At 43.8% G+C, this 25,352-nt stretch overlaps 2 protein-coding genes across 6 annotated transcripts in view; one reads left to right on the top strand and one right to left on the bottom strand.

The window, feature by feature from the left end:
* LOC147106180 (sodium- and chloride-dependent GABA transporter 2-like) overlaps nt 1-8,635 on the top strand; it is a 135,169-nt gene extending 126,534 nt beyond the window's left edge. Inside the window, exons 12-14 of one of the 3 annotated variants that reach the window (XM_086009039.1) lie at nt 537-637; nt 3,976-4,146; nt 7,761-8,635. In XM_086009039.1, coding sequence (XP_085865165.1) covers nt 537-637; nt 3,976-4,146; nt 7,761-7,919 — 431 coding nt within the window. In that variant the 3' untranslated portion in view covers nt 7,920-8,635. The remainder of the gene's footprint in view (nt 1-536; nt 638-3,975; nt 4,147-7,760) is intronic. The other 2 variants (XM_086009040.1, XM_086009041.1) reach the window with 2 other exon arrangements.
* A 10,892-nt stretch (nt 8,636-19,527) lies between these two features.
* slc13a4 (solute carrier family 13 member 4) overlaps nt 19,528-25,352 on the bottom strand; it is a 148,233-nt gene continuing 142,408 nt past the window's right edge. For all 3 annotated transcript variants that reach the window (XM_086009038.1, XM_086009036.1, XM_086009037.1), the window contains one exon: nt 19,528-24,688. In XM_086009038.1, the coding sequence (XP_085865164.1) occupies nt 24,551-24,688 (138 nt within the window). In that variant the 3' untranslated portion in view covers nt 19,528-24,550. The remainder of the gene's footprint in view (nt 24,689-25,352) is intronic.

Here is a 25,352-nt window from a genome sequence, read left to right as displayed (position 1 = left end):
ATCGGGGGGAGGAATGGGGGGAGCCCGGGACAAGGCAAGCCCAAGGCTTCCTTGTGATGCCCGGGGAGCAATCCTGCTCCTCTAGGCCCACAAAGAAACCTAAAATTAAATTTGTCAAACTTACCCGCTGGGCCTCATCTGGGCCATGATTTGGCTCCTGACGGGGATGTCGTCACTGCTCCCCCACTCAGGGCTGCAACTAAAATTGCAGATCAGGCCCCAATGACATCATCGGGTCCCGATCTACATATCTAAAGAAGGATCCCACTGTCTTTCTGTTCTTCCTCAAAAGAGCAGGTTAAGATTGGGATCAACTTTCAAATTAATACAAAAAAAGCCCTCCTCCATGTACACACAGAAGTTCAAATCATCCTGGCTTATCTTGGAATGGATGGGATTGTATGCTTCAGTTTGCACCCACAGTGCAACGACATCATCATTTTGCAAACAAGAATCCCTAGAAGAAGCCATTCATTTTCTCATTAGATCAGATCTGTTATTATCAAATGAATCAGATATTCTGTTTTACTGTTCAGGTGTCGATCGTTTCTATGACAACATTGAGGAAATGATTGGGTATAGGCCAAGGTCGTACATGAAGTGGTGCTGGCTCATCTTTACTCCAGTTCTTTGCCTTGTAAGCTTCTCATTCCTTCCAATTTTATTACTTAAAGCACTTCAGGTAAGGTTCCAATATAACACAAAAAGATAAAGGGCATCAGTTTCCACTCGGTTAAGCTGGGGTTTTTTTTGGCACAATTCACCCGAAATTGGCCAAACCCACACAAAATCGCAGAATTTTAAGCACAAATTATGTCTGCCGCAAATTGAGTTTCCGCGTTCTTTTGCGCTAGTTTAAAAAACATGGCGCTAGATGCTGGCCCGGCCCAGAAAACTGGCCACGTCCCCAGATCAAATTAATCACCATGGCAAGTTTCTGCTAATTGCGCTCATTTGCGGGCTGTCGAGGAGGCTCTAAAAATTAAGCTGTATTATTTAGGGGCAAGGATACTAATAGGTAAGTTTTAAAAGCTTTTGAATATATATATATTTTTTAATTTACTAAGAAACTGACTGCTTTACTCTAATACAATTAGCAAATGATTCTTCATAGTTTTTTTTAAAAGTAATATTCAGTTATTTAAAATTGGGTTACTCACAAGTGGTGGACTAGACAGATAGCAAAATACTGCAGATGCTGGAAATCCGAAATAACAACAGAAATTGCTGGAAAAACTCAGCAGGTCAGGCAACATCCGTGGAGAGAAATTTGAGTTGACGTTTCGGGTCGAAACCCTTCTTCAAAACTGGAAAGAAAGAAAATAGATCGAAGGCAGGGCTGCGATCGAACAAAAGAAGTAAAAGAGACAATAAAAGGTATTCGAAACCAAACAAGATGGTAATAGGCCGGTGGAGACAAAAGACAGCTGAGATTAGGTGTGAAGTGTACTGGCAGGTAAGAGACAGCTGCCAGGTGGGAGAGAGAAACAAAAGGAAAGGGGGGGGGGGGTAAGGAAGACCCAAAACAAAGGGGTGGAAAAAATTATAAGTAAAAAAGTAATAGGGGCCGAGGTTATGATCTGAAATTGTTGAACTCAATATTTAGTTCGGAAGGCTGCAAAGTGCCTAATCGGAAGATGAGGTGCTGTTCCTCGAGTTTACATTGAGCTTCCGTGGAACAATTCAAGAGGCCAAGGACGGTGAGGTCCGAGTGGGAATGGAGCAGTGAATTAAAATGACAAGCGACCGGAAGCTCGGGGTCACCCTTACGGACTGAATGGAGGTGTTCCGCAAAGCGGTCACCCAATCTGCGTTTGGTCTCCCCAATGTAGAGGAGACCGCATCGTGAGCAGCGAATACAGTGTACTAGATTGAAAGAAGTACAAGTAAATCACTGTTTCACCTGGAAGGGGTGTTTGGGGCCCTGGACAGTGGGAAGGGGGGAGGTATAGGGGCAGGTGTTACATCTCCTGCGCTTGCACGGGAAGGTGCCAGGTCCTCGATCACCCCAAACAGCCCTTCCCCTTCGCTGTCTCCTATCCTGCCAGTACACTTCACACCTAATCTCAACTGTCTTTTGTCTCCACTGGCCTATTACCATCTTGTCTGGTTTCGAATACCTTTTATTGTCTCTTTTACTTCTTTTGTTCAATCGCAGCCCTGCCTTCGATCTATTTTATTTTCTTTCCAGTTTTGAAGAAGGGTTTCGACCCGAAACGTCAACTCAAATTTCTCTCCACGGATGTTGCCTGACCTGCTGAGTTTTTCCAGCAATTTCTGTTGTTATATTGGTGGACTAGACATTCTGATTAAAATGCTTATTTTTTGTGATAACCCAGTTCCAGCTGTATTAATCAAATGTCACCAAGTTACCACATTAACTATATCAGGGAATATTTTTTAAAACAAAAAATTTGCCCGATTGCGCTGGTTCATGGCAGATTTTACGTTTTGTGTGTGCTGGGAGATGTGGTGCGTAGAATTAGCCACAATACTCTAGCTGAGGTCTAGCCAGCATTTTATAAAGGTTTAGCATAACTTCCTTGCTTTTGTACTCTATGCCTCTATTTATAAAACCAATTACATGGAACTACATGGAATATACATCAAAGAAACAGGCCATTCAGCTGAACCAGTCCATGCCGCCGTTTATACTCCACCGAGCCTCCTCCCAAAATCCTCATCTAACTCTTATCACCGTAACCCTCCATTTCCTTCTCCCTCATATGCTTATCTAGCTTCCTCTTAAATGCATCTATACTATTTGCCTCAACTACTCCCTGTGGGAGCAAATTCCATATTGTCACCACGAAGTCTCTTCTGAATTCCCTATTTGATTTCTTGGTGACTATCTTTTATATTGATGGCGTCTAGTGCCTCTATGTCTTTTTTAGAATATGGCGACCAGAACTGTATGCAATACTCCGTGTGGCCTGACCAAGGTTCGATACAAGTTTAGCATAACTTCTCTACTTTCCAATTCTATCCCTTTAAAAATAAACCCTAGTGTTTGTTTTTTTTTAAATGGCCTTATTAACCTGCGTCACTACTTTTAGTGATTTGTGTGTTTGTACTGCCAAATCCCTTTGTTCCTCTACCCCATGTAGATTCATATTTTCCAAGTAATATGCGACCTCCTTATTTTCTCACCAAATTGTAATACCTCACACTTATCAATGTTGAAATTCATTTGCCAATTATATTCCCATTCTGCAAGTTTATTAATGTCTTCTTGTAATTTGTTGCAGTCCTCCTCAGTATTGACTATCCCCCCGCCCTCCAATTTGGGGACATCCGCAAATTTAGAAATTGTGTTTTTGATTCCAAAGTCCACTGTTCCTTTAATCCCATGGATTTCAATTTTGCTAACAAGTCTATTATGTGGTACTTTATCAAATGCCTTTTGAAAGTCCATATACACATCAACCGCACTACCCTCATTCACCCTCTCTGTTACTTCATCAAAGAACTCAATCAAGTTAGTAAAGAAGTAAATTCAGGCGGGGTGCAAAATGGGCAGCCGATTCCATACCATCAGTTTCCCATCAGGTGGATTTGGTTTAAATTATCCCCATACAATGTTTGTTTTCTTTTGGGGTTTTGTCTCTGTGTGGTAAGAATTCTTCTTCTTTCCATCCCCTTTTGTGCTTTCTACATCACATACCATTGCTAGAGGACAAGAGGCCTGTTCCTAAGGCTTCACCAATGGCACCAAATAACTGGTTGGTAAGAAGTGTACAGAAGCTACCTACAGTGATTTTTCTCTCTGGTTTTTGTAACCTCCCTACACAGACAAGTCCTTGACCTCTGTTGATTGCAGCATGGCCGGGATCAGCAACACACCCACAAAATTGCAAGCAAAACTCCAAATCCTGCCCCTTGTTGCACAGCTCCAGTGGGCTGTCTCTCAGGGCTGTCTTACTGCCATGTTTCTCAGTCAGCTAGTATTTGATTCATGCCCTCTCTTTTTTTCAGGGTACTTTCATTTTCTCATTGTTTAAATACACACCTCTCAAGTACAACAAGACATATGTGTATCCAACATGGGGCTATGTTTTGGGCTGGATGCTCGCATCATCCTCCATGTTGTGTGTTCCGTTCTGGATCCTCTATAAGATCTGCACAACCAAAGGGTCTCTTAAGGAGGTAATGTGTTTTATTCACAGATTTTGAACCAAAGCAGAGCCTTTAGTTAGTTGAAGACTGTGGTGCAACCAGGATTATGAGAGTGTTATGTATAGATGTTAGGTTATAAAAGCCCATGGTATGATATTTATATGGCACAAGGGAACTGACCTTGTAAGTTATGAATAATAAACACAATGGGCCAAAATTTGTGGTATGTATGACGGTGTACTCTGAGCGTACGCCGTCATACCGCCTCAAGCGCTTGCGCTAAATCCCGAACTTGCGATCTGTCAACGTGTGCGTTGACACATCATCGGCACGGCCAAAGAAAAAACAATTGCTGGCACAGAGTTGGGCTATTTGCCCACCAACTGCCCAGCAATTTCACACCAAAATTTTATGGTTGATGCAAACGGGTCCAGGGCCTGTTTGTATTAGCGTAAGGGGACACGTCAGACATGTTTTAACCATTTTCATCTCAGAAATCGAATAGTTTAATTGTATCACATGAATTTTTCTTGTTTCTGCAAAGATTAGAGTTTTAATGATGCCTAATTATTATCAGAAAAATTAAATTTTTACTAACAGAACTAAGATATAGTGAAGTTGGTGGAATGGAGCTAATTAGGAATTAAATTCATAAAATTTGGGCCCAAGAACTTTATAATAAGATTTACATATGTTAATGAGACTGCACATATCAGTCATATTGCCTTATTTTTGGCTCCACATTGAATGTAAAATAATCGAGAGCCCCGCAAATAGAAACCTCGGGATCATTCATCTGGTTTTACAATCTCTGCTGGATTAGCGTGAGGCCTCTCCAGTGGCAGGGGCACAAACAGAACTTATTCTCTAGTGCTTCTTTGTTTAACAGAAGCTTCTTTGCTGCTGTCATGCATCTGCTGAGCAGTTATTGAATAATTTGCAACTACAATACTGAGTGGATGACGATTTATTGCTATCATAAAATCCTGGCAACAAGAGATTTTAGACCCTTGAGCTACAAATTAAATCATGGAACTATGTCGTGCAGTTTTCTTTAACATAAATTGTTATAGTAACTATGGAAAATATGAGCATTATTTCTGTATAATTTTTTTCAAATAACATTTTTATGCTATTGTACAATGTTATTCTTTTATTGTTTCTGGTTTGCTAATAATCTGGTTTGCTCAGTTTCATTCTGATTAATAATTATCTGTTTCAGGGCATCTCAGTACCCTGGAGTTGGATCTTTAGAAAGAAAGAACTTGCATTTCTATAGCGCCTTTCACAACCTCAGGACATCCCAAAGTGCTTCACAGCCGGTGAAGTACTTTTGAAGTGTAGTCACTGTTGCAATGTAGAGAAACGCAGCAGCCAATTTGCACACAGCAAGCTCCCACAAACAGCAATGAGATGGATGACGAATTAAAATGTTTTAGTGACGCTGGGTGAGGGATAAATATTGGTCAGGATACTAGGAGAACTCTACTGCTCTTCTTTGAATAGTGCCATGGGATCTTTTGAATCCACTTGAGAGGGCAGACAGGGCCTCAGTTTAATATCTGAACCGAAAGATGGCACCTCCCCCAGTGCAGCACTCCCTCAGGATCAGGTTCTCCCTGGCCTTGCCCTCGCTCACTATCAATGCTCATCCAGGTATATACTGCGACATAAAGTGGCCGAGCCCCTCTCAGGAAACAAAATGCTAATAGATTACAACCATTCCCACTTTCTCATGTTTCTTCTGTGGTGTGATCTATTTAGGGAGGATGTCAAAGCCTTGGAGAGGCTGCAGAAGAGATTCCCTAAGATCATACGAGGGATGAGTAGCTTTAGTTATGAGGAGAGACTAGAGCAACTGAATTTGTTCCATTAGAACAATCAAGGTTGAGTGGGCCAAGTGAAGGTGTTAAGACTTATGAAAGGTGTTAATAAAGTAAAGACAGAAAATTATTTTCACTGGTCAATGAGTCAGTATCTAGAGGGTATAAATTTAACATCATCATCAAAAGAACATAGGGAGAGGATAGGAGAACTTTTTTTGGCAGAGAGTTGATAGGACATGGAACGCCCTACCAGAATCAGTGGTAGAAGCAGAATCCATAGTAGTGTTTAAAAGGAAAGTGGATGAATATTTTAAAAGAAACATTTTAAAGGATTTGGGAAAGGGGCAGGGAATGGGACTAAGTGGTCAGCTCTTTCTGAATACCAGCATGGGAACGATGGGCCAAATGGCTTCCTTCGGTGCTGTAAAATTGTATGATTCATACTTCTTGAGGGTATTAATTTCTTACTCATCTGGAAAACAATCCACTGAACTTCAGAGACCACATTCACCTCTCCTGTCTTGGTTGTATTCTGCAGTGGAGGGAGCCCCTTGCACCTCCTACAACATGGCCTCCATGCTTTTCTCTCTGAAGGAAGCTGTCCTGTCTCCACCCTGGGAATTGTTGGTCCTCTGGCTCAGTTCTGGGACACTTGCTCCAAATCACGCATTAGACAAAGCTTTTACCTCTGTAACAGGAAGTTCAAATACAGCTTTAAGGTGTTGCACCTACACTGCACAGGAAATCATGCTTCTATACTTTCAGTGAGTCACGAAAGTGCACTGGGAGAGCAACATGCTAATGAGACCCCTGAAATATGCTGGTGGTGCTAAAAAAAATAGCCCAGAGAAGAAAAGGTTATGCAGGGAACGAGACCAGTTCGTTTTACACACCATGTGCAAAACCCTTCTGCCCAATCCACTCAAACTCTTCAGGTTAATGGGTATGGAAGATTTCTCCCTGTTCTCTGCCATTCCCTCCCCGAGGGTGATTCAAGTGAGGCATCTGTCTAAACTTACATCCTAGATTATTCATACCTGACAAGCTACTTTCTGGTGTGATATAGCTATGGTCCCAGCAGCACACAAATCAGGCTGGGTAATTCAGTCCTGTTTGTTTAGAAGGTTCTGGTTTGGAGCTGTATGATTTTAGCAGTAGTAGAGCAGTAAGGCTTGAACGGTTCATTCCTTGAGGCAAGAAAAAAGTAGCTGATTTTGTATTTAATAGATAACAACAGAGTACATGTTTCATCATTATAGTTGTTTTTTATCCAGTTTAGTGGGGGATGTCCTCTCATATGAAGTATACACACCAGAAAATATTTACAGATATATATTTTTTTAAATCTACTCTCGAGTGTTGGAAAGCCAAATTAAATTCCCAAAGTCAAATCTTGGAGGCAGGAATGGGGTACTGGGGTGGGGCAGTTGTATGCTTCCAGACTCACCTAGAAAATAAGGAATTAGTGCTCCTGGCAAGCAGTTTTGCGTTACAAGAGCACATATCGGGAATTCTGACAGAGTAGTCAGCAAATCCTGCACAATTTTCTGTCCATTACAATTAGTGGATGGCAAATCATGCCGAGTACTTTGAACTTTGCACCAGAATTCCAATATAGATCGAAAATCACGTGGGGCATTGAGGTCAACGGAATTCCCAAAATGCACTCATCACATACAGCGCTAATTTGTAAAACCTATCCCTACATTTTGTGCAATATGTAGAAGTGCGCCCACATCTAAAATTGCCAGCGACTCCACCTGCCTGTGACATATTCATGTAATTATTACAACACCAGATGATGTTTTTCTCTTGTAGCGTATTCTTCACCACATCCATCCGGCTGATAACTTGTCGCAGTTCAAGAAATCGAAGAAAGAACCACTGCTGTGCTGCATTCCGACGGCTGATCTCAAGCTTTCTGCACCAGGTACCCAGGATGGCCTGCTGTGTATGATGGAAAATGTGACAATATAGAAACCGCAGAGAGGGACACAGCAACTTTTCAGAGTGAATCCATGCTGAACTGGTCTCTGTGATTTGATTAACTTTGCTCAAAGAGGCACAATTCCAGACTTCTCAGGGCATCAGCCTGTCCATCATGTGCACTGAGCAAAGAAATTCGCCAAATATTCTCTGCTCGCTTTCCTCCGAATCAAAACAGATAGACGTCAGTTGTGATATTGCAATCAATTTACAAAATAAACGCACAGAGTTTATTCTGTGAAGTGGAAAGCTTTCTCTGGCGCATTACCAGAGCCAGAATTCATTTGTACAGGATGTTAGTTTTTGTAGTGAGATATCCATCAGTGTCTACAAAATTTCATGGTCTTAGGAGAAATGACGAGGCCAGAGGATTGACTAAGGCGACATTTAATAATATAGCAGTGAAAGTCATCCGCAAACATAATCCCCTTAAAAATCTTCTTGAACAACATAGAGATGAAGGTTGCCATCATTCATGGAATAGGTTTTGCCCTGGATCGAGGAAACAATCCACTTACTCTGGTTGCTAAGGATGTTCTGAGAAAATGATCCAATAAATGTTTCAAATCAAACAAAAACTTATTTAGTTAAATTTGTGCATCCCCTATACCATTCAGTTATTACATTGCAAAGGGTGTCAATTTTAATAGAGACATTTTAATGTGAAAAACATTTCAGTGAATAAAATTATGACATCTGTTAAAATATATTTGCTTGAAATGAACTTTTATTTGTCAAAACTGTGAGTCTCAGAAATCTGAAAATATTAGAAAGAAAGACCAGCTCCAAAGACATGTTATTGGTCCAGGTGGAGATCCTGGGCTGGATTTTCCTCAGCAGCATAACCTCAAATCGCGTGAGAAAGCGATTGAAAATGGGGCATGATCACGTGGCGAGGGCCATTACCATATCTTCGCTCTGAGCTGAAGCTTCCACCCCTGCCCCTGCTGGGCAGACCCCTGGCCACCTCTTTGTCATCCATCACATATTAATGTTGGCAGGGAGGCAGGCCTGGGTTCCAGGCCCTTTTCCCTTCTTGCCATCACTGTTTCTGCTGACCCCAGGGACTGTCAGGAGTACTGGTATGCCCTGGGGTATTGGTGGCAAGCTCCCTGGGGGAGAAATTCGGTATCGCCCCGTTTGGGGCGCAATTATCGGCCGGGCGCAATGTTTAGCGCCTGCCGTTAATTATCGCCTCTGACTGCAAACTTGGCTTCTATCGCCCCCGGAGGTGATTGGAGCGCTAAATCAGGTGCTACACACCTCTCTTAAGGTGCTAACGCCGAGGAGCGAGGCGCTACCTCAGAGTGCTGGCGAAGCTCATGTGATGTCAGTCAGCAATGGAACACAGACACACTGGCGCCGGCCAGTTCTTAAAGGGGAGGGTCGATCTTTCTCTCCATCCACACCCTGCTCATTGCAGCCTTGAATCTTGGCCTGGAGAGACCTGTACATCAAATCTGCTGGAAAGAACAATGGAGAGGCCCAGGGAAAGAGCTCAGAGTGCAGCCCCCATAGTCTCTTCTAAATCGATGCAAGGAAGGTCAAATCAAAATGAACCTGCAAAGTGCTGCTCAGTATTCAAAACTCCTTCACACCGCGTTGAATCTCTCCAGAAGTCTCTCTCTCTCTCTCAGAATGCGTGGTGCAAAAATGTCACCGACAAAAAAAAGGCAGGAAGCGGTCACCTTTAAATAGCGCTCCCCTAGTCCCTTCCCGACTGCAAAACATTCCCCTCAACCTGTCGTTGCTAGCGGCAGGTGGAAAGGCAGGGGGCGCCACTCAATATCCGGTCCAGGGCGCTACCGGGGCGTTGCACATTCAACTGACATGTCTGGTCAATTTTGCGAGCAGTGCAAACATCGCCGCACCCGGGCGCTAGTTGCTTTGCACCCCATTAGCGCCTTCTTAGGACGCTAATGGGAGGCACAAAGCAGCTGAACTTTTCCCCCCCTACGTCACTGTATGGAGGTAGAGGGCCTAGTAGAGGGCTTCTCTCTCTCCATATAGCCTCAGAAACATATCTGCTGAAGTACTCGGTTTAGTCCGAGACCTTCAGTAAAAGAAATTTGGGTGCTTCTGTCCCCTTAAGATCTTCTCTGCCTCAGTTAGTGTTGCAGCGTATCTCCCTCCTCTGCAGAGGTGAACTCCCTTTTGGTGTTGTGGATCCATCGAGAGCCACCCTGCATCTTGATGAACCACAAACTAGGAAAATGGCTTGTGGTTGTGGCAAGATCAAATTGTCGGGCAGAAGTTCCACCCCAGCTTACCCATGGAATATCCATTCATTTATGTCAACAGGAAGGACTTCCACTCCCTCAATGTCCAGATAGTGTATGATGACAATCAGAGGGCCCTACACATCAACATCTGATGTGCAAGAAGTTGCCATGATACCTTCATTCTTCAGAATTCTGCCCTCTTTGACTTCTTTAGAGAAGAGAATCAAATCAACAGATGGCTTCTGGGTGACAAAGCATATCCCCTGATTACATGTCTGTTGACCACAATCAGAATGGCCTCATCATCAGCAGAAGAGCACAACAGTGTGGCACATGCCTCTTCTAGACTGGTGATCAAGGGGACCATCGGCCTGTTACAAGCACGTTTTCACTGCCTGGACAGGTCAGGAGGGGCACTATAGTATGATCCAGATTGGGTGGCTAGTGTAGTTATAGCTTGTTGTGTCCTTTAAAACTTCACACTTCAGGAAGGACTGGACTTTGACATAGCTGACAAGGAAGCACTTGCTCATTTGGAAACATGAAGCTGACCATCACAATGATCAGTACTGGGGAGCCCTTAGTGACTGAGGCAAGGGGTATCAGAGTACAAATAATCTCTGAAGGGTTCTTTGACCTTTGACACCACTCTTTCTCCCCCACTTGCAAATAAAAGGACATTCCCTCAAACCGCTTCTTCTGGGTTCCTATACGTGCCTTCTTATCAACTATTCTCATGCTCCTTCCAGGTGCCACCTGAGAGCCAGGAGGTGGTTGGCTGCTCATGCTCTACAGAAGACTCATGAGACTGAGGTGCCCCTCGTCTCATGTCAGCTTGCTCCTGGGCAGCTTGGTGTTGCTTCCCATGTTCCACAGGCACAGTGCTGTGAGGAGGACAGCCGGAGGCCTGGCATGGACTGCTGTCCTGAGAGATGTCAGTATTAGGCAGCTGTAACTCTCCAGTGGCTTGGACCTCATCACCACCACCATCATCATCTGTCTCTGTCCCCCATCACTGTGGTGACTGCAGGAAAGGAGGGTGGAAGCTAGGGATGAGTGAGCATTGTCCCCTTGAGATTAAGAAGACAGAGAAGGGGGTGGAAGGCTGTGGCTGTGTAGTGCTTCAGAGGGATGTCAGGGTGACAATGTAGGTGCTCAGTCAGTAACCTAGTGTTAGCAAGATACCACCAACCTTGTCACCTCCCATGGCAAGAGCTGAGTGTCTCTCCACGAGCACCATGGTTGGTAATCCCCCTCCGCTGCCCTCCCTGTGGTGGGCCTTATCTGCTCATTTTTCCTGCAAAAAGAATGAGGATAAGACTAGCATTTGAGGAGTGTCTGCCAAGTGCATGGGGGAGGTGAAGTATGAGTTGTTGGGGAGGGGTGGGGGTGGTAGCATGAGGCTGCTAAAGTGAAGGAAGGGGGTTTAGAGTTGTGCATGTAAGTAATTGCTGTGAGAGGAGCTGAATAGCCATAGTGTAAGATCCCGAGTTAGACCTTCCCCTTAACCAGACAGCATTGTGAAACAATAGTTGTTCAAGTGTTGCTTTAAGAGGGTGAAGAGTGTAATGGTTCCCAGGATGAGCAAAGAAGAAAAGGGAGAGGTGTGTAGTGTGTTTTTGGGCAGTCTTCGGTGGTCTAGTAAAATGGTGTGGAGAGAGCTGCCGCCAAAATTTCACCATAAAAATGGCTTTCCCATGACCCTGCTGTGACCATAATCTGCCTGTTGAAAGTTCACCACGCTGCATTTAAGTGAAGCAGGGACTGCAGAGAAGTGTCCTCCAAGATCGCTCAACATTTCTGCCCACTTACCGCCTCTGCAAAGCACTTCTACTGTAAAGCTGGCACTGCTGAGGCTATATAGTGCCCCACAGGTGGAAAGAGATCGGAAAGGTCGCACAGGAGTACAATTCTGCAGCACTATTTTAGCTGGGAGTCACTTCCACTACTTTGAAGGTGCAGTTTCTGAGCAGTTAAAAATACTTTGTGAAACTTGCTGAGAACTTGAAGGGGACTGTGTATAGTGAAATAATGGAGTTCCCTCTGGGAATTCTATTGTTCCTGTGCTTTGAGGAGGAGGATGATAAGGACATGGAGGAGGGAGGATAGAAGCCTGGAGGCAGCAGTATCACGCGCACAGGCAACACCCGACCCGCAGGTATCCATGCAAATGGTCTACAGATCACTGGGGTCTATCTGGGGGTTTCCTATAGGCAGTGTGTGAGAAGACTGTGTTTTCCTCCGAGACTGGCAGCTGATGCAACCTGACTTGCAGCCTCTTTCCACCAGATCTGTGGCTGTGAAAGTGACAACAGCACGTAACTTTTATGCATCCAGATACTTCTAGGCAGCCTGTGCTGATATTAGTCACATCAGTCAGTCTGCAGTTCATCGCGTTCAAGCATGCCTCTCAGTGCATTCAGTTTCACATGAACCCAGCAAAGCAGAGAGAGAAAGAGACACGGGGCTAGAAATTTGGCTGTGCAGCGTGTGCTTTTTGGTCGCTAATCGGCCTCCTAAGCCTCCAATATGGCGGGCAGGAAGCGCATGAACTGGAAATGCACCGCCCGCCATATTGGTAAAGGCTAAAAAATCATCGGCAGTGCCCGCATCTGAAACAGTTGGTAGGCACTTTTCATATGCAAGTAAGGGACCTAGTGCCAGTTTGAGGCCCCCACAGCCAGACTGGTTTTTCCTGCCAGAAGTGCACTGCCTGCCATAGTGGGAAAGGAGAAAAAATAGGCATGCAAGGCTCGCATGTTCCGGTTTCTGCTTGAGCAGAAAATCTAGGTGACAGCTGACTTTTAGTCAATATGTAATTTACATCCGTAGAAGCTAAAAGCAGGGAGACATATGACTCATACAGTACTAGATGGATGTGAATTCTTGCCTTTTATCCAGTGTGTACCATACAGATACAGGAGCTGACACACACATGCAACTGTACTGTACCAAGTGGAATTGAATTGTCCCCTTTCACAAAAATTTGGTTGCTTTGTGCCTCCCGTTAGCGGCCTAAGAGGGTGCTAACAGGGCGCAAAGCATCAAGCGCCTGGGCACGGCACCGCCCGCGAAATTCAGCAGGAGTTTAGCGGCAATGGTAACCGTTAGCGCCCTGTGGCGCTGCGCCGCCAACGATGATGTCATCGCTGTGAGCAGCACCCCAGCCGCGATCTTCAGTAGCGCCCCCTGACTTACTGCTGGACGCTACATCTGGCGGGGTCAGGGGGGCCTACCTGCGGCCGGGGCAGCGCTAATTAAAGGTGAGGTGCCGGGCGGCCATTTTTGTTGCTGGCCGCCTGCCAACACCTGCCCCCATTGCCGTGCCCGGCCTCCTCTGAAGCCCCCCATGGAGTGCCGGCTGCAGTCCGTAAGCCCGGCACTTCTCTTGAGTGCTGGGCTCTTTTGCCGGTACTCCGATCCCTGGTGGCCCAGCTGGGCCCCGGGTCGCGCTGTGCAAGGCCCCTCCCCTTTAAGAAGGGGAGGAAGACCTGCAGTACCGCAGCGCGATGTGCCACAGCGCTCCAAGAGGGAGGCAGGGCGCTTCTAGTAGCGCCCCGCTTCCCTCTTGGGGCACTACCGATGAATTTCAGCCACAGGGGTGCTACTTTTTTTGGGAAAGTAGCGCCCCGGCGAAGTTAGCACCCCAAAGAGGGCGCGACTCAATTTTTCCCCCATTGCGTGCACCGTTCCAGTACAGGAGTTTACACTTGAGATTATAATGCTCCATGCAGTATAAGCATCAACTTTGACACGACCCAAAGCCCTAGTGGTTTTGAGCTTATTGGGGAGGGGATTTATGTTGTCTTATGATGGGTGTTCCTCCATCTAATTCTGAATTGTGTAGCTGAGATGAAAGTGGGCTTGTCTGACTGTTAATCTAGTTGGGAGGCGATACAGGGTTTTGTATTGGAGATGCATCTAATTTTCCATTCGAGCTCCTTTAGCAGTCTCTTAGGGTAAGTCAAGAGACATGGCATGAATTGTGTGGAGTTTGAATTGCATAACAGACACGCCAGTATGTTGGTCCTTTAAAAACTAAATCAATATAGCAAAGCATGTGAATGAATTTAGCTGGTATACATTGACCCGTAACTTGCGGTCAGTGGCAAAGCAAAGGCAGTGGCCGCTGGTCCCGAAGAGAGCTGCCCACAGAGATCTCTGTGGCAAGAAGTTTGCCTTTTTTGACATTCAATTGAGTCTAGCGCTCTGTAGTGGGAATCCCTAGTGCGATGCTGCATTGACGTCAACAAGCTGTCTAAGCAGCCAATTCTCACAGACAGGAAACCAGGAAATGAGAACCTGCTTTTATCTGGACTTTTAAAAAATGTTACAGAGAGCAAAACAAAGAATGGGGATCTCACATGGGGATAAGGTAGAACCTGAAATATCATGAACAAACGTTTAAAAAATGATTTTTTAAAGTTTTTTAAAAATTGTAATTTTTATTATAATGGAGAAATTTGACACTCTACAAATATAAAGGGCCAGAACGTTTGTTTACCATTCAATACACTGTTAAAATCCTAGTTACACCTATTGCAACAAGGTTTAACATTTAATGGGGGATTTAACAGCAATATTACCATGGAAAAGCCCAAGTTTGTCAGTTCCACTGATATCACTGATTACACTATGGGGCGGGAGGGCCACAGCACAGCCAGAGTCGGAGCAATGAATGACAGACCGCAACTTCAGGATTTCTGACTTTAGATGCACATACGCTAAATCCTGAAGGTGCGGTCAGTTTCAGAGGGGTAATGACGGCGAACGCTGTTAGTTCGTGTCATTAACCACAGCAAATTCGGGGCCATAGTATCTGTTAGTACACAGATTTCAACATGTGCCCTTGAAAAGTTCCAACATTCTAACTAATCAACTATTCATTGCTGTGACCTTACTCAGGTATTCAACTGAAATTTAGACAAAACTAGCTTAGCATGTCCACAATTTTTAACCCTCACTCTTTTATTATAATTTCACAGAGTATTTTCCTGTTCTCTCTGATCAAATACACATCATTGAAGTGTAATAATACATATCTGTACCCAGACTGGGACTATGTTATTGACTAATTCCTTGCAGCCTCCTCCATAATCTGCATCCCACTGTTGGTTATCTACATTATCTGCAAGACCAAAGGGTCATTCCAACAGGTAACTCAAATATTTTCTCTTTCTGGTTAGAGCAGTTATTTTGTGCTGATTAAGGTGAGGGGTGTTAATGTTGGGAAGACAACATTTTTCTACTGAGTGTGAATATTCCGGGTCAGACATAACATGATTGTGATGATTAGGGAGGTGCAGTCTCAATTCTAATAATAAATAAGTCTACTTGATATCTATGCATAGTAAACTGGCAACCACTTTAAATTTTATTTACTGACATAATCAGTATTTAGCTCAAAATATACAAACCATTGCAGACGTGATCCTTGGCTTTTGTATTCAAATGAATGGACAGGAGATTGTTTCGCTAGAAATACATTTCATTTGCAAACCTTGTTAAGAGATGTTTTTCAGTTGAAGACTATTTGGCACAATGGCTTTGTTCTGTGGATGTTCGATTGAGGCTAAAAGAGTTTGCAACTAGATCAGAGTTCCCAAACTTTACTTATTGCCTACCCCCTTCCAGATCTACCAGCTACCCGCGTATACCTACTAGCATATAGGTTTAATATTTTAACCCCTTTACTGCCCAAGCATTGTACAAAATATACAAATTATAATACACATAAATGACAGCCATCAAAGCTCAGTATGGAGCAATTGATTGAAGTGCTCACTTCCCATCTTATTACATAGAGTGGAAAATATTCTGCAATTCAAGGGTCAAGCTTTTATAAAATTTAACATCTTCACAGCATTGTCCAGCACCTCCTTCAAGTTGGTAGGGGTGCTTTTGGCAGCGAGTACTTCCCTATGTTTACTACAATGCACCCACATCGCATTGGGAGCAACTGCTCTGATATACGTCACTACTCCACTATGCCTACCAGTCATTGCCTTTGCTCCATTGGTGCAGATGCCAATACTTTATGACCAGACGATATAGTTATAGTGCGACATAGACAACCTAAATAAAACTTGACTTAGTTCTGAGCTCAGATAGACTGGACATTTGCTGGGCAACGGAAACCATGCTGTAGTGTACGGTGATTGGAGGTGAGGGCTCTGTATGTCATCGTCTCTGTGCATCTGTGTTCTTATTGGTACATCTTGAAATAAATTAACTACTTTATATAACAAATTCCCACAGAGTTTTAAAGCTTTGTCTGAGTAGCCTATTATAAAAATGCAATAAATCAATAAATAAAATCCAACATTAGTCCATTTCTGCCAGGTACCCCCAGGAGGACATGCACCATAGTTTGGGAACTCCTGAACTAGATAATAAATGGATTTGTCTCCACCTATTACATCACCTCTAATGCCCCTTGGTGACATCATCCAAAGACACAGGGTCAACTTCCACATGTGTGCCGACAACCCCTCCACTGCCACTATACTGGCAGACTGCTTGTCGACATCCAGTCTTCCAGATAAACATTGGGAAGACCAAAGCTATTGTCTTCAGTCCCAGCCACAAACTCTGTACCCTTTCCACCAATTCTACCACCTCCCACCACAGCCCCCCACCTTGCATGCCACTGTGCCAGGATGAATCAGACTGTTTGCAAGCTTGGCATCTTATTGGACCCTGAGTTGAGCTCTCCATTGCCAAGACCACCTACTTTCACCTCCATAACATCGTCCACCTCGGCTGCTGCCTAAGTTCATCTGCTGCTGAAACCTCATCCATGCCTTTGTCATCTCCAGTCTCAACTATTCCAATGTTCTCCTGACTGACCGCCTGTCTTTCACACTCCTTAAACTTCAGCTCATCCAAAGCTCTGCTTCCCATATCCTATCCCACACCAGTTCCCCATCACCTATCTCCAGTCTTCTTGCTGACCTACATTGGCTACTGGTCTCCCAATATCTCCAATTTAAAATTCTTATCGTCATATTGAAATCCCTTCATGGCTTTGCCTCTCCCTATCTCTGTAACCCCCTTCTGTTCTGCAACTCCCCCAGAACTGCTTTCCTCCAATAGAGGATATATATACCCCATCTCACTTTGCCCTACCATTGGCGGCCGTGCCTCCAGCTGTCTAGGCTCCACGCTCCAAAGTCCCTCCCTAAACCCCCTCCACCTCCCTCTCTTGCTTTAAGACCCTCCTTAAAACTCACCTCTTTGACCAAGTTTTTGGTTATCCTCCATCTCTTTCTTTGGCTCGGCATTTATTTTTATCTGATTACGCGTCAGTGAAGTGTCTTGGGATGTTTTTTCTACTCTAAAGGTGCTATATAAATGCAAGTTGTTCCTGAATGCCCTGGAAATGCATCACCAATCCTGTAACTTCAACTTTGGATTTGCCTTTTGTGCTTGCACTTGTTTTTACACACCAGGTTTATACTCAGGGCAGTTCTTGAGTTACCCCACAAAGCTGACATTGGGTTCTTATATCTGGCTGCCTCCTTGGAGAGGAGTGTTTAAGGGCTCCCAGCAGAATGCTGAAGACACCCTGAATGTAAGTGGGACTTTAAAAAATCTTTTAGATATTATCAGACCATGGGGCCAGAAGACCCTGAGGCCAGCAGTAAAGCTCACAGCTGTGCTCCAGTGTCCTGCTTTTGGTATTCTGTTCTCCAGCACCAGGTCCAGCTAGGGGTTGGGCCTGTGCCAGTGGTGGCCATGGGCTATTAATGGCACTGCCTGGACAAGTGCAGTCCACTTCAGGTGTGCTGTTCCTATCCAGCACCGTCAGAGAGAGGGCCAGGAATGTCATCCCTATATTTTTTCAATGCTCTCTTCATCACGTGATGTGGAGGCATTATTCATTCAATTCATTTTCCTGTCCACTGTTAAATTTTTGAACTTGGCAAAGGGTGGCAAACCTATTGTATTCTCCAGCAGCCTTAGGGTCTGCACAACCTCTCGCTTCCTGTCTCGACCTTTGTTTCCATTACCTTCCTATGTTGCTGAAGTGCCTTGAGATGGTTTTATGTTAAAGGAGCTATACAAATGCAAGTTGTTTCTGTTGACCTCAGAGTCAGGGAGGAGAAAAAAGTGGAAGAGATCCTGCTCCTGATCAATGGTTTTATCTAGTGATTCCTGTTGGAAAATGCACATACATAAATAGCAGCTGAGGACAGGATAGGGCTCAGTTTTGATACCCACCATAATTGAATGGCTTTCTGACACTCACTATCTGATCTAACAAGCCAAGATTAGCTATTTGTGTGAAGTCCCAGAGAGTTGTCAGTGCTGCAGTGAAAATGTATTGTGCCAGGAGAGAAGAGGAGATAATTGTGAAAAATAAATTGTATTAGGAGAGAAGAGGACTGAGATGTACATTCCTCCCTTTCATGGAGTTTTCAACCCAGACAGCCCAACATGTTAAAAATATCTAATCACTGTCATACGGTTTGTATTTTATTCAGACTACAGCATACATTACAAAGACCAGCCATTGGAGGGAATAAAAGGTTGTCAAGGTTGGACATTTGAGGGTCACTGTCACAGTTTATGCTCATTGCCTAAAACCCAAGATTAGACATCAGGGGATGGAGTTTCCACTTGTTTCCGTTAGCTTTGTGCCCAGAATCCAGCACAATCAGCTGAACCGGCACAAAATATCAGGGAATTTTAAACACAGGTGAGTTACACCCATAACCACTCACACCCGCTGGTTCAAGATTCAATTTGCCCGGAACAGGCCCCACCCACAAACCTGTCCACAACCCCAGGTCAAAGTTGCGAGATGCTGCCGATTGCGCTGCTTCGGGAAGGCTCTTCAAATTGCACTAATTTTCTTAGGCACACAGGCACTAGTAGTTTTAAAAGCTTTTTCAAATCAAAAAATATTTCATTTACTAAGAAACTGACTGGTGTACACCAAGGAAACTATTAAATGGTTCAGTTTAGTTTTTTATAAAGTAATTTTCAGTGATTTTAAATCAGGTTACTCACAGGTGGAGGACTGGTCACCCTTGTTAAAAATGCTTATTTTTGCTGATAAACCTATTTTCAGCTGCATTAATGAAACTGCATCAGGTTACCACTCTTAAATAAATAAGGAATACTTTATAATGGAAAGAAAATAAATGATTATGTTCTCTTATGCTGCCCGATTACACTGATTCATGGAAGAATTTACTTTTGTGATTATGCAAATTAATTTTAGCAGACACTTGAACTGTGACCTAACCAGCACAATTTCAAGTGCATTCTGGGAGTAATTTCCCGATTGTGCCCAAAGCGGAAACTCTACCTCCAGATTTATTGCTCCGAGCCACCGCTTAGATCCAGACATAAATGATACAAAACTCCTAGTCGTGACACGTAACATTTATTCATCAGTGTTTGAAACCCTAAATTAATGTAAATATTTAACGTCAAAATATCCAGTGATTCTTCTTTGATTTGTGCTTTCATTCTTTAAAAATAGTGTCAAACATTTAAATAAGTGGGTCCTCACATCTTCTTACACACTGACAAATTGGAAAGGACCATCTCAAGACATTCAATTGAGACTGTGCAGTAGATTTTATACAGTTTACATACTGGAGTAATGACAGCCCAGTCGGGCAACAGTGTCCAGAAAGGGAGCTAATGAATGTCATTCGAGGACCCTGGACATTCATACATGATGATCACGTTCAGACCTACAGTTTATAATGTCCATGTGATGGTTAAGGACCAATGTAACATCCTATCTGAAGGACCAAGTTTACAATTAGACATATTTTTATTGAAGTCCCAAAAAATAAAAACAATCATGTACAATTTTCATCGAGAGATGGGCGCCTTGGTTCCTTTCTTCCAGTTTCAATTTGTATTCTCACAGGAGAACGATGTCTTCAAGAAAACAATCAGGTTTTGAATTTCCCAGGCAGGAGACATCAGTTGATTGTTTTCATGTGATGAAGGGATGAGCAGCTTGTTCTTTCAGAATCATATACAATGGGGGCGGTGTTAGTATGGCTCCTTGAACACTAAAACTGAAATGATCTCCAAAAGTGCCTTGAACTTCTGTTTGCTCTATGGAACCAACCTTTTCAGTGCTCAATGATGATATGGCATAACATGGCAATGAAAATGAAAATGTCTACTCTATATGGGAGGAGTAGTAGAAATATCAACTCCTCCTACAGAGTGAACCAAATATCCCATCATTGGCCAGGAATACGCCCTTTCACTCACACCAAAGATATTGTGGCAACTGAGGGTTACAGGACTTTTCATGGGAATGATGGTGACTGTCATGAATATGATCCTAGGTGCCAAGCAAGGCAGATTTACTGCAGTAGTACCACACTCATGATGTCCTGTATAAAATTGAAGCAATGAGCACAAGAGAGGGTTGCTGTCCAGTAGCTAACAACAAATACCACCTTGTATTTGATTTTCCAGTCATGCGGTTAGTACCAGTTAGACCTGGGACTTCAATACAAAGAGTGGATAATAAAAATTATAGCCAGTCACCTCATCTCCTCAGGGCATTATGAGAGTCTGAATTAATGCTTTGTGCTTTTAATGTGCAATGATGGGCTAGAAATAAGTTAATATGTACATTAGAAACAGAAGTAAAATAGAAGAACCTTCTCAACCAGTGTACTGCGTCTGACATGATAATTCACAAGTGTAATGGTGTCAACCAGACAACTGCCGAGCGTATATCTGTGTATTCTATCAGCTCACCTGCACCATTATATATTGAATCAGTGCTCTTTTGGCTGATAATAATAAACATCTCGGATGATAATCTGAGCAGCAAAAGAATATGGAAGAAAACAGAAATAAAATATTTCTCTATTGCCAGCAATTGACACAGCATTTCTACATCACGGGTTTAACCACTAGAATCATATAAAAGGACTTAAGAGCAGTGTGCATAACAGGACACCCATTCCACTGAAAAAATGCGTTACTGCTATTTTAGTAATGAAGAATTCACAGTTTAGGTTATCATGGAGACACTCTTATTGGCACAAAGGTGTATCAATGTCAGGTTATTCACTTTGGTAGGAAGTATAGAAAAACAGAATATTCTTTAAATGGTGAGAAACTATTAAATGTTGGTGTTCAGAGAGATTTAGGCGTCCTCGTACAGGAAACACAGAGAATTAGCATGCAGGTATAGCAAGCAATTAGGAAGGCAAATGGCATGTTGGTCTTTATTACAAGGGGGTTGGAGTACAAGAGTAAAGAGGTCTTGTTACAATTGTACAGGGCTCTGGTGAGACCACACCTGGAGTACTGTGCACAGTTTTGGTCTCCTTATCTGAGGAAGGATACACTTGCCTTAGAGGCAGTGCAACAAAGGTTCACTAGATTGATCCCTGGGATGAAAGGGTTGTCCTATGATGAGAGATTGAGTAGATTGGGCCTATACTCTCTAGAGTTTAGAAGACTGAGAGGTGATCTCATTGAAACATATATAAACAAGATTCTGAGGGGGATTGACAGGGTAGATGCTGAGAGATTGTTTCCCCTGGCTGGAGAGTCCAGAACTAGGGGGCATAGCCTCAGGCTAAGGGGTTGGCTATTTAAGACTGAGAGGAGGAGGAATTTCTTCACTCAGAGGGTTGTGAATCTTTGGAATTCTCTACCCCAAAGGGCCCTGGATGCTGAATCGTTGAGTATATTCAAGGCTGAGATAGATAGAATTTTGGGCTCATGGGGAATCAAGGGATATGGAGATCAGGCGGGAAAGTGGAGTTGAGGTCAAAGATCAGCCAGGATCTTATTGAATGGCAGAGCAGTTTTGAGGGGCCGTATGGCCTACTCCTGTTCCTAATTTTTATGTTCTTATGTTCTATGGGGTTATGGGTGATTGCTATGTTTCTTAATGTGATAAGAAATCTTCCTTCTCAGCCTTCCTTCTGATCAGCAAAAGTGGGTTGATAGTTGTGAGACTGTAAAGAGAAAGTTTTTCTTGTTTTCTGAGTGCATCTTAGCAATGGGGCCCATGGCCACTTCTCTACCATTAAGATTTTCATGACATAACTTGACCAGAAACTCATGTATTTCATGTCTACATTTTATATAGATTAAAATGGTGTATTTTTGTGCTTGAGGTGATGCATATTAGTGGTGAAGAATGGAACAATTTCTTATTTTAGACATCTGTGTCAGCAATGAGCAACCCCTAGGTTAGATATGGCCCAATTAGAGGTAGAATAAAGCTCCCTCACCTTTGATCTCACAATATTCCTCAGCCCCAATCTCAAAAGGTCATCCCTACTGGAACAAAAACCCATTTTCACAGAATCACAGAATCTACAGTGCAGATAGAGGCCATTTCGGCCCATCGAGCCTGCACCGACACATATCCCACCCTATCCCCGTAACCCCACGTATTTAATCCCCTAACACTAAGGGTCAATTTATCATAGCCAAATCAACCTAACCTGCACATCTTTGGACTGTGGGAGGAAACCGGAGCACCCGGAGGAAACCCACGCAGACACAGGGAGAATGTGCAAACTCCACACAGACAGTCGTTCCACTCCTTACACCAGCCATCCTTGTGAAATTGATCATTTAGAGGTATTTTGTGCAAAAAGAGGGGCAGTTTTGAGTTGTGGACTACAGGAAACTCTTTTTTATCCGGCACCAATGGGACCGGCGTGGTGCCGGTTGATCAAAAAGTACGGATTACAGAGAGGTATACTTACCAAGGTACGAGAGCCCTGTACACAGCCACAGGTGCAGGAGCCCCGGTTACACGGCACTTGTGCAGGAGTCCCGGTTACACGGCCACAGATCCAGGAGTCCCTGATGCACAGCCACAGGTGCAGGAACCCCGGTTACACGGCCACTAATATATAGTAAAACTTACCTGAATCTACTCCTGAATTTTGCCGGTTAAGAGAGAGTTTCCTGTATATCCAAGAGGAGAGAGGCTGAGACTCATTTCACATTGGACCCTTACAGCCAACACAGAGAGGTGGCCTTCAGGTTCAAAAGGCAAAAGACCTGTGTCAAAACCATTGTATCAAATAGTCCTCCATATTTCACAACTTTGTGTTCTTGTTGCAGGCATTATAAACAGAGGAGGCGAGGCATGATGACTGAAATGGTACAATGACTAAATCACTGAAATGCCAATTGCATCTTGTGCTACAAGTTTATTAGGTTTCTCTTTAGTAAAAACAAAGATATATTTTTTTGAACACTGTAATCTTGGCTCTGCAGCAGACACAGTACCTGCTGTGGCACAATCTTACTGGCGTTGAAGCATTTTCAGAGTGAAGCTGTCCCCAGACAGAGTCTGCCCTCAGACAATATCAGTCTATTGAGCCAATGACCTCCTTTTATTAAAAGAAACATTTGGAACATCTGATCTCGGTGTCAGACCTCACTACAGTTTGGTCTATGTGCAGCGAAACCATCTGCACATTAAATGGCGGTAGCACTGGGAGAAAGGGATGTTTCTTTGCTCTGCATCCAGTGCCACTACCAAACAATCCTGGGCCAGCAGTGGAATGTTTCATGTGTGCATGTTAGGCTGACACACACACTGATATAAATCACTCCTGGGATCTGTATCCACAGTGGTCACTGATCACTGCCCCTGCTCTTGAACCGTGCAAAGTTAACACTTTCATCCATTGCAAATCAAAGCTATCTATTCTGTGATTAAAAGAAATACTTTGACAGGAGCAGCAAAGTGTGATGCTGAGTCAGACAGACCAGGAAAGGCCCATATACAATCCCCAGCCTATGCAGAGATAGACGAGCTCCGCTGGAGCAGTGGTGGAAACGTTGCAATCAGCCTCTGTGTCCCGAGGTTAGAAAGGGAAGAATCATCCAGGGTTCCTGCTCCTGATTGCTATTACACTATCCCTGTTGGAAAGAATGCTGAGTGAGGATATGATCAGGCTTGGCTGTGATGTCTTGTACGGCCAAATTGCCTGCTCATTTGTCTTGGCTCACAGGAGATAAATGATCTCTTGAGGGAGGTGCTGAAACCTGTGCAACTGAGTCCTTGGATGAGCCACCACCTTTGGAAGAAGTAGAAAGAAAATAATACATTTTTTTTTTTAAAAGAAAAACTTTGAAATCCCATGACCAAAATGTTTTTTTCCCCAAAGATGGAAAAAAAAAGCTGCAACAGTCCTCAAAAGAACTAAATGAATGCTCCTGATTTCAAAGCTGGCAAGTGAGAGGAGGTGGAGGGGGGGGGTGTGCAAAACTGTGTTCTGCACTCCTTAATAGTGCACAATCTGGGTAATGATTCTCGCTGGATTCTCATCCCTGCTCTAATAGGTCATCATTGATCAAATGATTTGCAGGCTGGGTTCCATCTGTTTTGCACTCTCCTTGTGTCTCTTGCTCTGTATCTCTTGATTAAAGGCCTCCAGTTATGTTGGGATTAGGAACCCAGTCAGGGAAGCCTTCCAGCTGGAAGAGAGGAAATCCCCAGGTGGTGATGGCCAGCATCACAGCGACCAAGCCGATCACATTCACTCCGAAGCCAGCTTTCACCTGAAACACAGAAATGGGACTTTCAGCCTCAGTACAATCCTGGGAAAATATCGAAGGACTTATTCTGAGCTCCCAGTGAGGAAGACATGCTCAAAACAATTGTGAGTCAGAAATAGAGCTGCAACACTCTATTCTCCAACCTATACTCCCAGCAAGCGTGCCTCCCCACTGGGAGAGTGAGATTGTGGAATTAGCCCTCTAATATCAGTGTATAGTCTGGAGGAGTTGCTAACAAAATCTGTGCAAGTGGCACAGTGTTGATTATAGTGATAACTAACACAACTTTGTACAGGAATATGGGATGGAAATTCATTCACATTTTAATCTGGCAAAGCCACATACTGGAGCATCATACACGTAGTCATGCTCAATGTAACCCGAATACAGTTATTCTGTGAGGTAGCTGTATGCCACAGTTCAGCCAGTCTTGGCTTTTAGCACACAAGTGTGTCACTTGCACAATGGGGCTGATTTGTACTCGGGGAAATCAGTGTTAATGAGGCGGTAAGAGCCTCAAAATGAAGGTTGGGAGACTTACCGTTCTGTTAACGCTGATGCTCTGGCCGACGGCATTTTGAAAGGATGTACCCCTGGGTGGCTGGAGCACCCGCCTAAAACAGGAGTTAGGCCGCTGTCCCGTACAAATTGGGGTCCTAATGATGCA

Source organism: Somniosus microcephalus, chromosome 16 (genome assembly GCF_052327205.1).
Source record: "Somniosus microcephalus isolate GS21.2 chromosome 16, FLI_Smic_1.0, whole genome shotgun sequence".
Classification (NCBI taxonomy): Eukaryota; Metazoa; Chordata; class Chondrichthyes; order Squaliformes; family Somniosidae; genus Somniosus; species Somniosus microcephalus.
The sequence above is the reverse complement of the archived record's forward strand: the minus strand, read 5'-3'. Positions and strand labels throughout refer to the sequence as shown.